We start from the raw sequence: 14,141 nt of genomic DNA on the forward strand, positions 1-14,141 counted from the left end.
GCTACTAAGCTAGAATTAGTAATTAACCAAAATGCTTCGTATTTTAAACTGTGAAATAATGCTAGGTTATCATTTTGGATAATTCCTGAACACGACCTCCGTCGTATCACAGTTAGAGTGAATTAATTCTCCATGCTGAGTTTTGTTGCCTGTAATTTGAATGCCAGTCTATCCTAATCAAATTGGCTAAACTTACGCACCAGCTTGTACACTTACATGTTTTAGCTTTTTTGTAGTTGTAGTACTTTGTAAATGCTTGTGCATTTTTCCCTTTTTCTCACAACATACCGCTGCAGTTTTCTCTCTGCACTGCATATCGTATACGACTCTCACAGGCATGTGCCATATTTGCCTTCTTTCATGGAAGCTCCACTGTTTGTACTTTTTGTTCTTGTGAGCCACTTGATTACAAGAGCTTCCTTCAGCATCACTCGCTTTCACTCTCTTTCTAGCCATCTGGCCCAGATTCTGGCAGAGGAAATGCTATGCTCTAGGAAGTGGAACTAATTTTACCTTAAGGGATGTGGAGGAATGCAGACAAGGAAATAATGGCCTCCTTATCGCTCAGACATTTATATAACATAGTGAGATTGACGTTATTACTTACACTTTCCACTTTGTTTCTCTATTTCTCTCTCTCCCTCTGCATCTCCGGTATCTCAGTGTCTTGAGGGAGGAAGTGACAGACTGCAGAGGACACACTTCACTTCATTTGCTTGAGGTGGTTAGCCAGGGAACTGATTAGCAAGGATGCGCTAGCTGCTGTCATTGAGATACAGAGCCCCACCATGGTGGTGATTAGCACATAGCGCATCCTATGAATGACAGGCACAGAGGACATACTGATAATAGTCAGGTCAGTTTTTCATAGGTTATTGTTCCTGCAGGGATTAGTCATTATATCAGACATGTATAGAGCGACAGTATTGTTGCACATTCTACAAGAAGCTGATTCTTTATTAATACAAAAAGAACTTTGTGTGTGTGGTGTACATATCTCCGTCCTAATGCTCAGTTGTAGTCAGTTATGTAATTCAGGACTATTTGTACTACTCAGTGTGAGCAATATTAAATATTCCCCTTCTGCACAAGCCACCTTGAAGAGTTTTTATGTCCAACTGAATGGGCTGACAGTGTTTATAATCATAAAGAAAAATGTTATTTCTCTGTAATAGAAAGCCGAGGAAAAAAAGTTTATCAAACAAGCAAGTTTGTGACAAGTGAGTCATTTGTAGATTATAAATATATTGGCATCAGAGGGAAAAAAAAAAGATAAATAACACTGCTGTTATTGTTGTTATTAAGTTTTACAGAAAAAATCTTGATTGGCCAAGGGATGACCCTGGTTAATTTTAAGGACATGACTGAAAGAAGATATTTTTCTCATAGTGTCAACGTTTTAATTGGTCTGTCTGTTTCACAAAATTAACATTACAGTTCGTTACCCAAAAGTTGCTTACACAGGGCTTAAAAATGATCCGAATTTCATTTTTAATTGAATTTATTGAATTCATTGAATTGGGTCAGTCTCTGTACAGCGCTTTGTCTTACTATGACTGGAGATATAAAAATAAAAAGAATTAAGATAATTCTAAATAAAAAGTTAATAAGCATTTTAATTAAGAAAGATGACCTAAAAATAAAAATAACAAATCAATATTTCACTGTAGATCTTAAGTAGTTTTATTAAGTGCTTTTGTTTTTAATATCCCAAGCACAAAATGCAGGAAATACAAAGCACCAAATCCTAAGAAAATATGGCCACATTTCTTGATTCTGCTAAATGTGCTCAGACATGATGGAATACTGAACTTCAGCTACAGACAAACTGAACAGCTTTCTTTTTAATATTAGTGTCATTCATTTTTAGATTGGTAGCTCAAATCTGTTTTTTTTTTTTTTTTTTTTTTTTGGAAAGTAGGAAAGATTTTAGGAGGATAGTAGGAAAGATTTTCTGTTTTTTAGCCAAAAAAAAAAGTCAGATTTAAGCCACATTTGTTTGCAGTTTCTAACAAAGGACTCAACACACGCTGGAATGTGATGAAGTCTTAAGGTCTGTCGTTATTTGCTTGTTTTTCACCATCAAGCCCTCGTTAATCATAGGTCTACACTTTGATGACATCACCAAAGTGCGGATTTGAGGATGGCTGCGGAGTGTAAGGTGCCTTTTGGGGCTCCTGTGTTTTGTCACTTTGTGTGCCTGCTTCTCTGCATAAGATTTTTGAGACAAGAATAACTCGGATGAAAACCAGTAATTTGGTAGGTCAGGCGAGGGCCGTACACCGTACACACACACAATCAAACTGTTGCACCTGCAGTGAAAGCGCCGGCCATTACAGCATACGCCACCCTCTTTAGTTTTTGTTGCAGTTGCTTGCTTTTTGAACATTAACTCTGTTATATAGACTTTTTGCTGTTTGTCATTTGTAGGTGTTTTCAGCACAGCCTGTGAGTAGGACTTGGTTTCACCCACAGACAACCTGTGGTCTGTCCTTCAGAGTTGCTATATATGTTTGGGCTTTTTCTTTTAATTGAATCATGCCTCGCTGTTGTGTGACTCCCAGATGCATAGCTTAGTAAACATCAACCCTACAACATCCTCGTACTTAAAATAATACCTCCCAGTGCAGGGCTTAAGCAGTACCTCAGCTGATAAAAACAGCTTAACCGTAATTCTATGTTGTGTGTCTTTGTGTTTGTGTGAGAGTTTCTCCATAGGTTGACCTCAAGGCAGACAGACAGACTATTTTGGGTTTATTGTTCAGCTGCTCCTTTATACATTTTGGGGATTACAACAGTTTTATGACATAAGAGGTCTTAAGAGGATCAGCGTCCTTGATATGCCCCCTGGCTTTGCTAAAGCGGAGCTTTTCTCTGCTCTCATCCCCCTTGTATGTGGACGTGACATTTCTGAGATGATGATGCATACACACACACACAATCACGCTCCCTCACTCGCTCACAGCTATGCCCAGAGAGGGTAATCCCTGGACACAGGTCCAGTGGTTCCTGTAGTGGGTGGTCTCTGTTCTCCCATTCCCTTTCATTCTGTCACTCTTCTGCTCTCTCACTTTCTTCCTCTCTCTCTCTCTCTCTCCCTCTCCCTCTCTTTATCTCTCTTTCCTGTCATTTGGGGCAGTTTGTGTAGTATTGGAGTGAAATTGTATGTGCCAGTTCTCTCGGAGTGGAAATATTTGTGATAAGTCAGCCCCTCCCTTCCATTTCTCTCCTTTTCCTTCCCCGTCACTCTTCGCCATCTCTATCCATCTGCACATCCTTTCACACTCAGCTGAGCAGACTTGACTTGTGTTTGGAAGAGACAGGCAGGGCTGAGGTAAGGCTGCTTTGGCACTTACTGATAAATATTCTTTTAACTCTGCTATTCTACAGTCAGTGTGGTCCTGCAGATTAATTTAGAAATGTAAATTTTTTTAGTCGATCTTTTTTTTTTTTTTTTTTTTTTTTTTTTTTAAAATAAATTTTCACACACTTGTGGAGTCGTACTTGGATTGTAGTTTGCTGATATGGTCTTGTGAAACGTGCCATTCATGACCAGCAGCAGTGTGGAGCTGCAGAACTCTGAACTGTGTGGGTAGCTTAACTTTAGCAGAGTTGAAGCTTTTTTCTGCATGTGTGGGTGGCTTTGCCCTGCAGGCAGTGTATATTCCAGGCTTTGCTTTATTTTTCATATGATCTACCTCACCACAAGCAGAGCTCACAAACATTGCAGGTAATCATAGCAACTATAGGCTGTAGCTTTATGGTCATTTCTGGATTTTAGATATTGCATTTTGACAAGAATTGCTATACCGCTGTATTCCTGTATAATACCAGTTTTGGTGTTATGTTCTCTTTTGGATGAGGTTTGGTTATGCTGCTTAGTGCCCAGCTATTCTTTCTGCTATGTCGACCAAGCACAGATCTCAGCTTACCAAAAAAAAAAAAAACAGGCAAGACTATTGCTCTATGCTGAACCCTGTGGAAAAAGGATGATGGTGTTTTTTCCATGTCATGAGTAATCTCGATGAGCATAATTTATACATGTGTTACATGTGGAAGGTAATCTCTGATATTTACATTAACACTTGGCACCATGTAAGATATATATATTGTAGCCTATATTTAAAACATCTGAATTCAGAGACATGTAATATGTGCACCATGCTGACCGAAATATTACATACTACACTATTTACACTTAGGTTTGGTTTTGCTTTTGGTTTAGGTATGCATAAAAATGGTGTGTTGTATGGAAATTTTATAGACTGCAGCAGATTTAGTGAGTTAGTCAGCAGCCCCTTGCTCAGTCAGGACTTTAGTTAAATGGCCTTGTTGGCATTTCTTGAATAATTTCTCATGCTGATTTTTTTTTTTTTTATCATCTTTCTTAATCGATCTAAGCAAGATATATATATATATAGTACATCTTAAATAGCACATGTTGGGTGCAACAATTTTGACTTTGTCTATGCAGTCTTCCAGGATATAGCTCAGAAATTAAGCCATTCTTACTACATTACTAAATTAAGCCATTCTTACTTCTTTGTTGTCAAAAGACTGGAGTAGAGCATTTTCCAGTCTGCTTACTGAAGGTTGTATCTGCCTCTGGGAAAAAGCAAACAAATGGCTTACTGCAGTAAGTAAAACCAACGAAGCCGACTCTCCACCCTGCAGCTGCGCTGGGATTGCAGGTTCTCTTGATGAATGCATGCTCCAGCATCACATCCTCTAGAGAACATGGCCTTAGGCTGAGGAGATGGCAGGAGCTACTTTTAACATGGCCTACACGCTGACCTGTTTCTTTTGTCATTTATTGAATGAGCCTCACATCATTGAGACATCACTGTCTACAGATGTTACCAAATAGAAATTAGAGAACTGAGTCCCTCAACCTTATGTGTTTGAGTCCTTCAAAGAAAGAAAGAAAACAAAAATCCTAGGAAGACTCCCAGGAATGACCTGCAACTTATTTGACCGGAAACTCTAATCAGTGTTGTTGCCCATGGAACTAATGTATTTTCTCTAAATTAATGTCAGCAGTCAAACTGTTGGGTCTCTGCTTTCACTTCTATACTAAAACCTGCTGTCGTATGCTACTTTTCTGTTCTCCGGAGATGCACAACAGCATTTGTACAATGGCGTCTGCTGAGGGTTAGAGGATGAGAGCAAAAGGGTAGGACAGGTCAAAGCTTTCCTTGTGGGAAAAAAAATCTAAATAATCTAAGAATTAAGATGTTTTTTTTTTTTTTCAGCACCACTCTCATGACATACGGGTAATCTCGCCTAGTCTGTATAATTAACAGAAAAGGTTATCTGGGAATCTGTAAAAATTTTTAGGAGCGATTTATACAAAAGTCCAGACACTTCCCAAACCTTCTCTTACACCTTTATGGCTATCTCATGAAGATATTTACTTTAGCTTTATGCTGAGACACAGAGAGTGCTATGTGTGCAAATACAAGCTAACATTGTTGCTCTTTAAACCATGAATCACTTCACACACCAATTGAGTCAAATCATTTCTGTGGTAATTAAATTCGGAGGCTTGCCATGCTGCTCATGACTACACGGAGTGCAGAGTGTGTCATTACTGATCATGAACTCAACTAAACTCCGCTGAGATGCACTATACCACATCTGCATGGCCTTATCTTTTTTTCTTTTTACAGTTGTACTCAAAATGTATGCTTGAGATGTATTATAAAACACTTTTTCTGGACTGATGAGTGGGTCAGGCTGAAAGAGGTATTTTCACTCACTGAATGATCTGCCATTGCTGGAATGCATATGCACACTAATTGCCTGTGTAGCTATCATATGACCAGTGGCATCGGCTTATTTTCAGGTTAGGTCTGTACTGCTTCACAATTGGATTTCTATTCACTGTTTCTGCATTTCTGTTTAGTAATGTAACTGGTTTTTGATTTGGTTTCTTTGCAGATTATTTTTTTTTAATCCAGTACAGAATGTCTTTGGCAGAAGTGTATGAACAGAAGTATGCTGATTTGTACTTTCTGCTCTGACTGCAGACATTGCTGAGCAGTGGACTCGAAATAGACTTCTATACACAGCCAAATAGACCATGTCAGCAGTCTAGTGTTCAGCAGTAATTAAAATTACAATTATAAGGTTTTAGCGAGTAATTCATCTTCTGGGATCTAAGACTGCTGGACATTTAGATTTAATACAGAGGACTGGATAAGTGTGTATCAGATACAACCTTCTCTTCAACTTGAGTTAGGACTTTGATGTTTCAAAGTGAAATTCTTTTAAAATGATAATATTCAGAAGGATTGCCAGATATAATTCGAGATGATAAAGGTAAATTGTTTTCTTGGTAGAAGCTGTATATAAAATTATATTTTGAAATGATTTTTATCGCAATATAACAATATATATCACATTATAATTTGATCAGCATATCCTGGTTGCTGCAGACATGCTATTAATGTGTATTAACATTGTTTCTACCTTACCCCAGCAACAATTATGCTCATTATCTACTCATTTTTTCCAAATATTTTCAGAGACATATTTAATTTAAGCAGTTTGAAAGGTGTTTTTTTTTCAGCTGGTTCAGTACAGTTCACATTCACATTCACAAGCAAGCCTGTGTGTTGGGGGACAGGTTCCCAACCCTGGTCCTGGAGTACCCCCTGTCCTGCACCTTTTACAGTTTTCCCTCTTATAACATCGGTGATTCAACAAAGAGCTGATGAATATTCCTTTCAGAGTTGAAGTTGTTGTGTTAGAGCAGGAAAACATTAAAATGTGCAAGACAGAGTGTACGCCATCATGCCTATACTGTGAGTGTGATGGTCAGGTGTCCACAAACTCTTGGCAGTATAGTGTTTGATACTTTATTGCACAAAATTAACAGTTGCTTTTTTTTTTTTTTGCGCGCGCTCTTCCAAGTCAATGAGAATATCAGTATGAGTATACTTATACTCTTCAAACCCAGCCGCCCCCCCCAAGATTAGCTCTCTAACGGTTAAGTAGGTGGGTTAGACATTCCCTCCCCCCTCTTCCCCCAATGGGAGGCCCATCCAAACACATCCGGACCGGAAGTCAGTTTTCCAAATGGGTTTTCTCAGCCACATAATATTTTTGTCCTGAGGTCATGGCTTAAACCGTTAAATATTTTTTTTTTATCATGTTTTACATAATTTGCAGGTTATTTGTACAAGTAAGAACTTTAAAAATAAATACATAAATAAATAAATAAACTCGACTATTGCGCCTTTAAGTCAAATATGAAGGTGAGAGGCGCATAAACAGACCCGCACGCGCGCTGCCTGTTTTCCTGATCTATGCGAATTATCTTAAATATGGATCAGGCACATACTCCAAGAATAAAACAACAACAACAACAACAACTGTAGGCACTGATGCCCTGAATTTAAAAAGTTCAATCCGTCACACTGATTTTAAATGACTGTTGGTTTGATCTGGACCCGATTTGTTCTCGCGCCCTGAGGCTAAATCCGCTTACTATTTTTTTTTTTTCCCTCACTGGTTTGTCAGCTAGTTAGTCGGTGATGTGTGGTGCTGATACTGTTCTCTTCAGGAAAGGAGAGGGGGAGAGTTACAGCCTAAAAGCAGGAGTGTGTAATAGCGTATTAAGCAGCAGGTCGTGCAGTAGGACGCTGTTCGCTGCTCAGCGGTTTCGGCTGTAATCACGGATTGGCTGCGCGTGCCCGCTCTCCTCAGCCTGCAGGCTTTAAACGCACGTTTCACAGACTTCGGAGGAGATTATACCATGGAATTTAAACACGTGGAGGCGGTGCAGGAGTTTACAGACTGGGGACAATGCGGTAGAATAAAAGTGTGCTCTTGCAAAATAACATGGGGGAACTCTTTTCAGGTAACGCTCTTGTGCTTCACATCAGCATTACATAAGAGGACGCTGTGAATGTTCTACTGATTGGAGACTTTTGTAGAAATTCACAATAATAGTTTATAATCTGTTATTATTTACAGGTAATCTTTTTCTCAGCAGGTTTTGTATTGTTGCCTTTTTTTGTTATTGCAGTGATTATCTGGAACAAATGCGCTTACTTCAAATGTTTAACCATCCCATCCTACACCTGAGCTGTACCTCACACTGCGCACTGAGCTTTACATTAAGTCTCTTAGGTGTTGTCATGTTTTTGTGTGTAATATGTTGTCACATGTTAGGTTCGTCATCAGTAGCCTGTGTGGTAGAGAATGTTTATGCACAACACTAACAAACATTATACAGTCATTAATATACACAGCTCGTTCAGTCTCATTAATGTAGATGAATTAACTGAATCGATCAAATTATTATTTTTGCCTAGAATAGATTTGGCCACTGGCTGTAGGTGACCCAGCAATGCTGCACTGTTAACGCTTGTGTGGGAGCTATATGCTGATGGAGTAATACACTTGTGTAGATGTGAAGTGCAGTCGTTGCTTATCGTGCTGCATGTTTACATAAGTAGGTTTAATGTCCCTAAAGTATCAGGAAATTTTTAAAAGGAAGTTACACTTCTGTTTTTCTGTCATTTGAACTTCATGTCATTCCTGAGCCCTTTCAGTAACAACATTCACTACAGGAAAAAGTGTTACTGTACAAATATAAGCATTGTAAATGCAATTTTTCCTACACAAAGGTTAGCTGTCCTATTTCATACTTTTTCCCCCCACTTTTTTGTTAGAAATTAAGTTCAGTTTAGTTCAGATTCAGGTCTGGAGGATGGAAAGAGAGCAGTAACATAACGAAAGCCAGCAAGGAGAGAGAAGGACCAGACACACCTGATACTGCTTTTCCTTTTCTGCTAATCGTCTTATGTTAACTTTGGTTGCTAGCTAGTAACATCAAATTGTGCATACATAAAAAAAAAAAGACATACCAGAACTGACGCAAATCCCCACCCATCCCAGCATCACCCACGTACCAACACCGTCATCCTTCCACCACACCTAGTTCTCCTTTAGGTTTGCCTCAGACCTGTGGGAAACACTGTAGTGTAAGATCAAACATACAACAATGGTCTTTAAGGTGCAAATATGTACGTATTGATGTTCATTGCACGTAACCATTTGTATGGTTCCATTTGTATTAAAACCCTTTTTTCAGAGTATGTTTGAAAGCAGCCTACACAGACGTACACTCTCTCACCCTAACAGACATTTTTTTGTGATGAGTTTCAGCCTGATATTTGTCACAGACAAAAAAATCACATCATAAAAAGAATTCTTTGGGCGTGAGGTGAGATGCACCACTGGTCGCTCTCTGACCAAAGACAGCCAATGACAATGTTTTGGTATTGTGAGAATTTTTTACAGATACTACAGAAACACTAATTCATGGCAATTATGCAAACAGTCTGACAGGGAGAACAAGTTATTCACAGTAAGTTCCAGTTAGGACAGTCTCACGAGGAAGCTGATTCATGGCTTTTTAGGAAATGAATTAATTAGTCTGTTAGTATATCCAATGGAAAAATAGCTTTGAGAAGAATTGCTTTAAAGGTCAGGTCAGCGTGCCAGTGTAACAGTCAGTGGATCAAAGTAGCTGTAAGATGAGTGTATTCAATGGCAAACAAAAGGATGGTAGACAAAGGGTAAGGGAAATGTTTTTTTGTTTTGTTTTGTTTTTAGGGATGGCATTGCATTTTGGTGTGCATAGCAGGCTGTGTCTGACCAAAAAAAAAATCCGCCTGATGCAGATTTAGCAGTGGCTTTATTGTAACTGTCAGAGAAGGAATGTAGGTGGCATCCTCTCTCTTTCTCTTCAACCTCACTATATGGCATTGAAGTATTCAATGATAGCAGCTATGTGAACAGCTATCAGCTCATCGCACCTATAACTTCAGCTGGTCAGCCTTAGGGTACCAAAGCTCCTGGAGATACAAGGGTTCTGTCCAGACACTTGTGCACAGCATCAGAATATGAATCTTAACCACTTTCCAAGTTCTACATTATTGTTTTCTGATACCTTAATATCTTTTTTGCTATCGGTGATGGTTTCGCAACAATTCTGAGCGTGTAAAGCAGAGACTGCTGCATCAGCTTCCTCAGCTCAAATTATAGTCTATGGTGGCAGTTGTGTGCTCTCTGCATTATGTTGTTAGTGTTTTTTTTTTATTTTTATTTTTTATCATCTTCACTGCATGGCAGTTCTGCTCTGCTGCCATGACGACAGCATGGCGACAGGCAGTGTGATGGACGCCTTGCTCTTATCGGTCAGAATGCCAGGTGACAGATTACAGAGACCTGCTCTGTGTCTTCTCACACAGACAAGTTTACTGTCTCTCAGATGAAAACAGGGCCATTTCACTCCCAGATTAGCTCAGCACAGAGCATGTCTATACTAGCATTAACACAGTGCCTATAATTAAACTACGAGTGTTTACACCAAGAGGGTCAAACTTGGGTCCTGGTACACCACAGACCTACAGAGATGTTCACGTTCCCTTTTCTAACCCACAGCATGAAGTAATTAACTGATGAGTTGAAACAGGAATGTTAAATGAGTTGGATTGTTAGAGAAATGCTGTGACCCTGTAGGTTTACACAGCCATAGGCCACTTCACACCCTGTTCTCACTACACTGAGCACTGCTGAGAGCTCTCTTCCAGTTTCAGCACCCCCCTCTTCGTCCTCCTTTTTTAAATGATACCTTTAAACAAGGCATTTCCAATCACAAAATTGGCTGTTATTGCTTTTGTTCGGGAAGTAGGGCTGTGCCGGCTGCTGTGAATAGAACATACTACTCATCTACTTAATGGAGTGCTTTTGTTTTGGTTTCTTGAAAATGACCTGCTAACTGACTTCTCCTGTCCCACCACCCCAATCTATCTCTCCTCCTCCGTCTCTGCCCCTTGTCCCTCCCTCTCTGCAGGTGGCAAACCCTCGCGTGGAGCTCACTCTCTCTGAGTTGCAGGAGATGGCCACGCGGCAGCAGCAGCAGATCGAGGCCCAACAGCAGATCCTCGTCGCTAAGGTAACCCTCCTTTCTTTGATATGCACCGTGAGTAGTGAACTTCAATCTGGAGATCCGTGCAGCTCAGTGGTAGTGGATGCTGTGTGTTGTATAAAGAGCCATGGATTCAGTGCTGTTTGAATAATGTTTATGTCCTGAGGCTAAGTGATCTTATGTTCAGGGTTGAATGTTAAGATTTCAGGCAATGAGTAAGAGTAGCAGTAACATATACTATATAGTTCCTGGTTGATGTATTCATTTACAGTGCAGTTTGGCTGAAGTCGATCTGTTTCTACTTTATTTGACATGAGTAGGCAAGCTTTCACCAATAATGCATGCTGTTATGTAGGGAAATATTTGAGGGCTTTCTACACTATAATTTGCAGTTCGGGAGCTGGAATAGAAGAAAGCTCTTGTATGGAGAATGTATTTTAAATGTGTGAGCTCATCTGCAGGATTTCATTACCCCTCTTAGTGGTTGTTGACAGCAACGAGTGCAGAGGTGATGAGCTCATCTCTGTTTACTGCTGTGGTGATGTTAGTGGCAAAAACTGCAGAGTAGCACAGGAGACCTATCCAAGACCACACAATGCCAGTAATGTAGCAAACACGGTCAGTTATGTCCTGTATGCAGCAGCAGGCATTTCTCACTAGCTCAAGCCAAATAGCTTCTAAGGATCTTGTTTTCTCATTTAGAGCAACGACGTGAGTGTGGAATCCAGTGCTGCTTAAAGAGTGACATTCAGTTCAGTCCTAGCTGAATCTCTCGGAAGATAAAAGCGGAGTCCATTTCCAATCTGTTGTTGAAGCAGCTGCAAATTGAGAGTGGCTGTTTTCCAGAGAGTGATAATAAAGCTATGAATATAGTCAGTTTGTAGAAGGGCTCTGAAGACAGTGTGCTGGCAGTCACTAAGAGGCCACCACTGCCTGTGCTATATTTAGCTGGGTCACTCTCTGCGATGTGGCACAAGTCACAAACGGAGTGCCGCTAACACCCCCCACCCCACCAGCAAGCATTATTTTTGTGTTGTATTTTATTCTGCTTATACCACCACAATTTGACAACGATTACAACATTAAATTTATTAATGAATTTATTAATGAATGCATTTTAACTGTTTATTGTTAGACTTAATGTTGTGGAATGTCCAAGAAACAAGTTAGTTCCTGTTCTCACCTATTTTACGATAAACAGTCATTCTTCACCCCTCTCTCTCTCTCTCTCTCTCTCACTCACACACACACACACACACACACACACACAGGCGCAGCCTATCATTCTACTGTGAAAATGCAGAAAACGGAGCATAACCGAGACTGAGTGTTTACAGTTTCGACTTTCAGCTTCACCACATCAATGGCTTTAAGAATTTCTTTGTTAAACATCCACCCGTTTTTTCAATCCGTGTATTATTAGTCTTAGATTAGAGTGTCTGCTGTACATGTCCTTTTGTGTATGAGCTGTTACTATAGAAACAATAATGCATTAGAACGAGTGCATTAATATCAACCTATCATTCGTTACAGCCGTAACTACCTGTATTGTTATACAAAAATATTGCACACCTTCTGACCAATCAGATTCGAGCATGTGTGTGTGAATTCATGCATGCAGTGTGAGATGAGGACCCAGTTTCTCTTTAAATGACTGTAGCTGACCTATAGCTGTTTGTTTTGTCTCAATCTCCCTCACTGTGCGTGTTTGTGTAGGAGCAGCGCTTGCGGTATCTGAAGCAGCAGGAGCGGAGGCAGCAGCAAGCCGTGTCTGAAACAGAGAAGCTGCAGAGACTGAAAGAAAGAGTGGAAAGCCAAGAAGCCAAACTCAAAAAGATTCGTGCCATGAGGGGCCAAGTTGACTACAGCAAGGTCATCAATGGCAACCTGTGTATGTATTTTCAGTGTTGATGACGAAGGTATCTAAAACAGACTTGACCTTCAGGCCTGTTTGCATCAAAAGCATTATTTTTTTTTTTGTTTTGTTTTTATTTATTTATTTATTTATTTAAAGCACACAATATGACTTGAAAGTCTATTTTGGGATTATGCATTTTAAAAACTTTTATTCATGTGATAGACATCTTAGGTGATGTCAGTACAGCTGTTGAAAAGTTAACAATTTTTCTTTCAGAGCACAAATTGTTACAACAAACAGCGTAGAAAATCATGCCTAAGAAGGAAACGTGACCAGGGACAAGTGGAACAAAGCATGTCAGCAAAATGACCCAAGTAGTATAACAGAGCCACTGGGTTTTCCTTTATTTTGTCACCCATATGAATGTGCATTGCACTTTTTTAGAGTGCGTAGTTTATATATCTATAGCACAGGTTTGAAATTCACACACACAGCTGTCCTCACTGCTGAGACCAAGGCTGAGTGTAGAAGAATGTGTGAGCAGAAGGAGTGGACTGTAAAAGATACACATTTTCATAATCTTAAGACACAAAAATGGATATGTAGTTTAACGTTGTCCCAGGTTCAATATCATAATCAAGTCTTCCATGCAGCTTAATTATTTTCCCTACTCCCACTTTCAGCTAAGTATATTACTTGTGTCCATCAGTTCAATTGATTTTATTTAATCACTCAGTTAATTAAATAATCTTTATCACAAATCACATGTGACAGACTCTAGGATGGTCTTATGAAGAGCATTTGAGTTGCATTGTCTTTGCTACATAATTTTGGACCCTGGATTCTGTAACCTAGCAACTAGTACAAAATAGAATATCCTTCTTGGCATGTAAGCAATGTGTTACATGTGCATGGAGTTATTAGCTGCTGAGATTGAGTGCAGTGCAGAGTTTGTTTGTTTGTATGTGTATTTATATTGTTTTGTGTTTCATCTTGTTAGCTGCAGAGATTGAGCACATCAGCGGACTGTTCCAGGAGAAGCAGGCAGAGCTTCAAGCAGCCGTGCTCAGAGTAGACCAGCTGAGTCAGCAGCTGGAGGAGTTGCGCAGAGGCAGACTCAACGGCCTGCAGGGCCTCGGGGGTCATGTCACCGGCACTGCTGCACTGGAGCTCCGCAAGCTGTACCAAGAGCTCCAGGTCTGCACATACGTGCAAACACATGAAATATACAGGCTACATTACAATATCAAAAATTTAGGATAGCTTTTCAGATAAAGTTTGTCTCTAATGTGAATGTAATTGGTGTCGTGACTGATATGAAGTTGTAATTAACTGATC

General features: G+C 39.7%; 1 protein-coding gene across 4 annotated transcripts in view; it reads left to right on the top strand.

Annotated features, from left to right (window-relative positions):
• ppp1r13bb (protein phosphatase 1, regulatory subunit 13Bb) overlaps positions 1 to 14,141 on the top strand; it is a 47,548-nt gene that overhangs the window by 21,499 nt on the left and 11,908 nt on the right. For 3 of the 4 annotated variants that reach the window (XM_026944452.3, XM_026944453.3, XM_026944454.3), the window contains exons 6-8: positions 10,871 to 10,972; positions 12,662 to 12,836; positions 13,804 to 14,000. In XM_026944452.3, coding sequence (XP_026800253.1) covers positions 10,871 to 10,972; positions 12,662 to 12,836; positions 13,804 to 14,000 — 474 coding nt within the window. Of the gene's footprint in view, positions 1 to 7,302; positions 7,865 to 10,870; positions 10,973 to 12,661; positions 12,837 to 13,803; positions 14,001 to 14,141 lie in introns of those variants that run through there. The other variant, XM_034313725.2, reaches the window with a different exon arrangement.

Source organism: Pangasianodon hypophthalmus, chromosome 19 (genome assembly GCF_027358585.1).
Source record: "Pangasianodon hypophthalmus isolate fPanHyp1 chromosome 19, fPanHyp1.pri, whole genome shotgun sequence".
NCBI classification, from domain to species: domain Eukaryota; kingdom Metazoa; phylum Chordata; class Actinopteri; order Siluriformes; family Pangasiidae; genus Pangasianodon; species Pangasianodon hypophthalmus.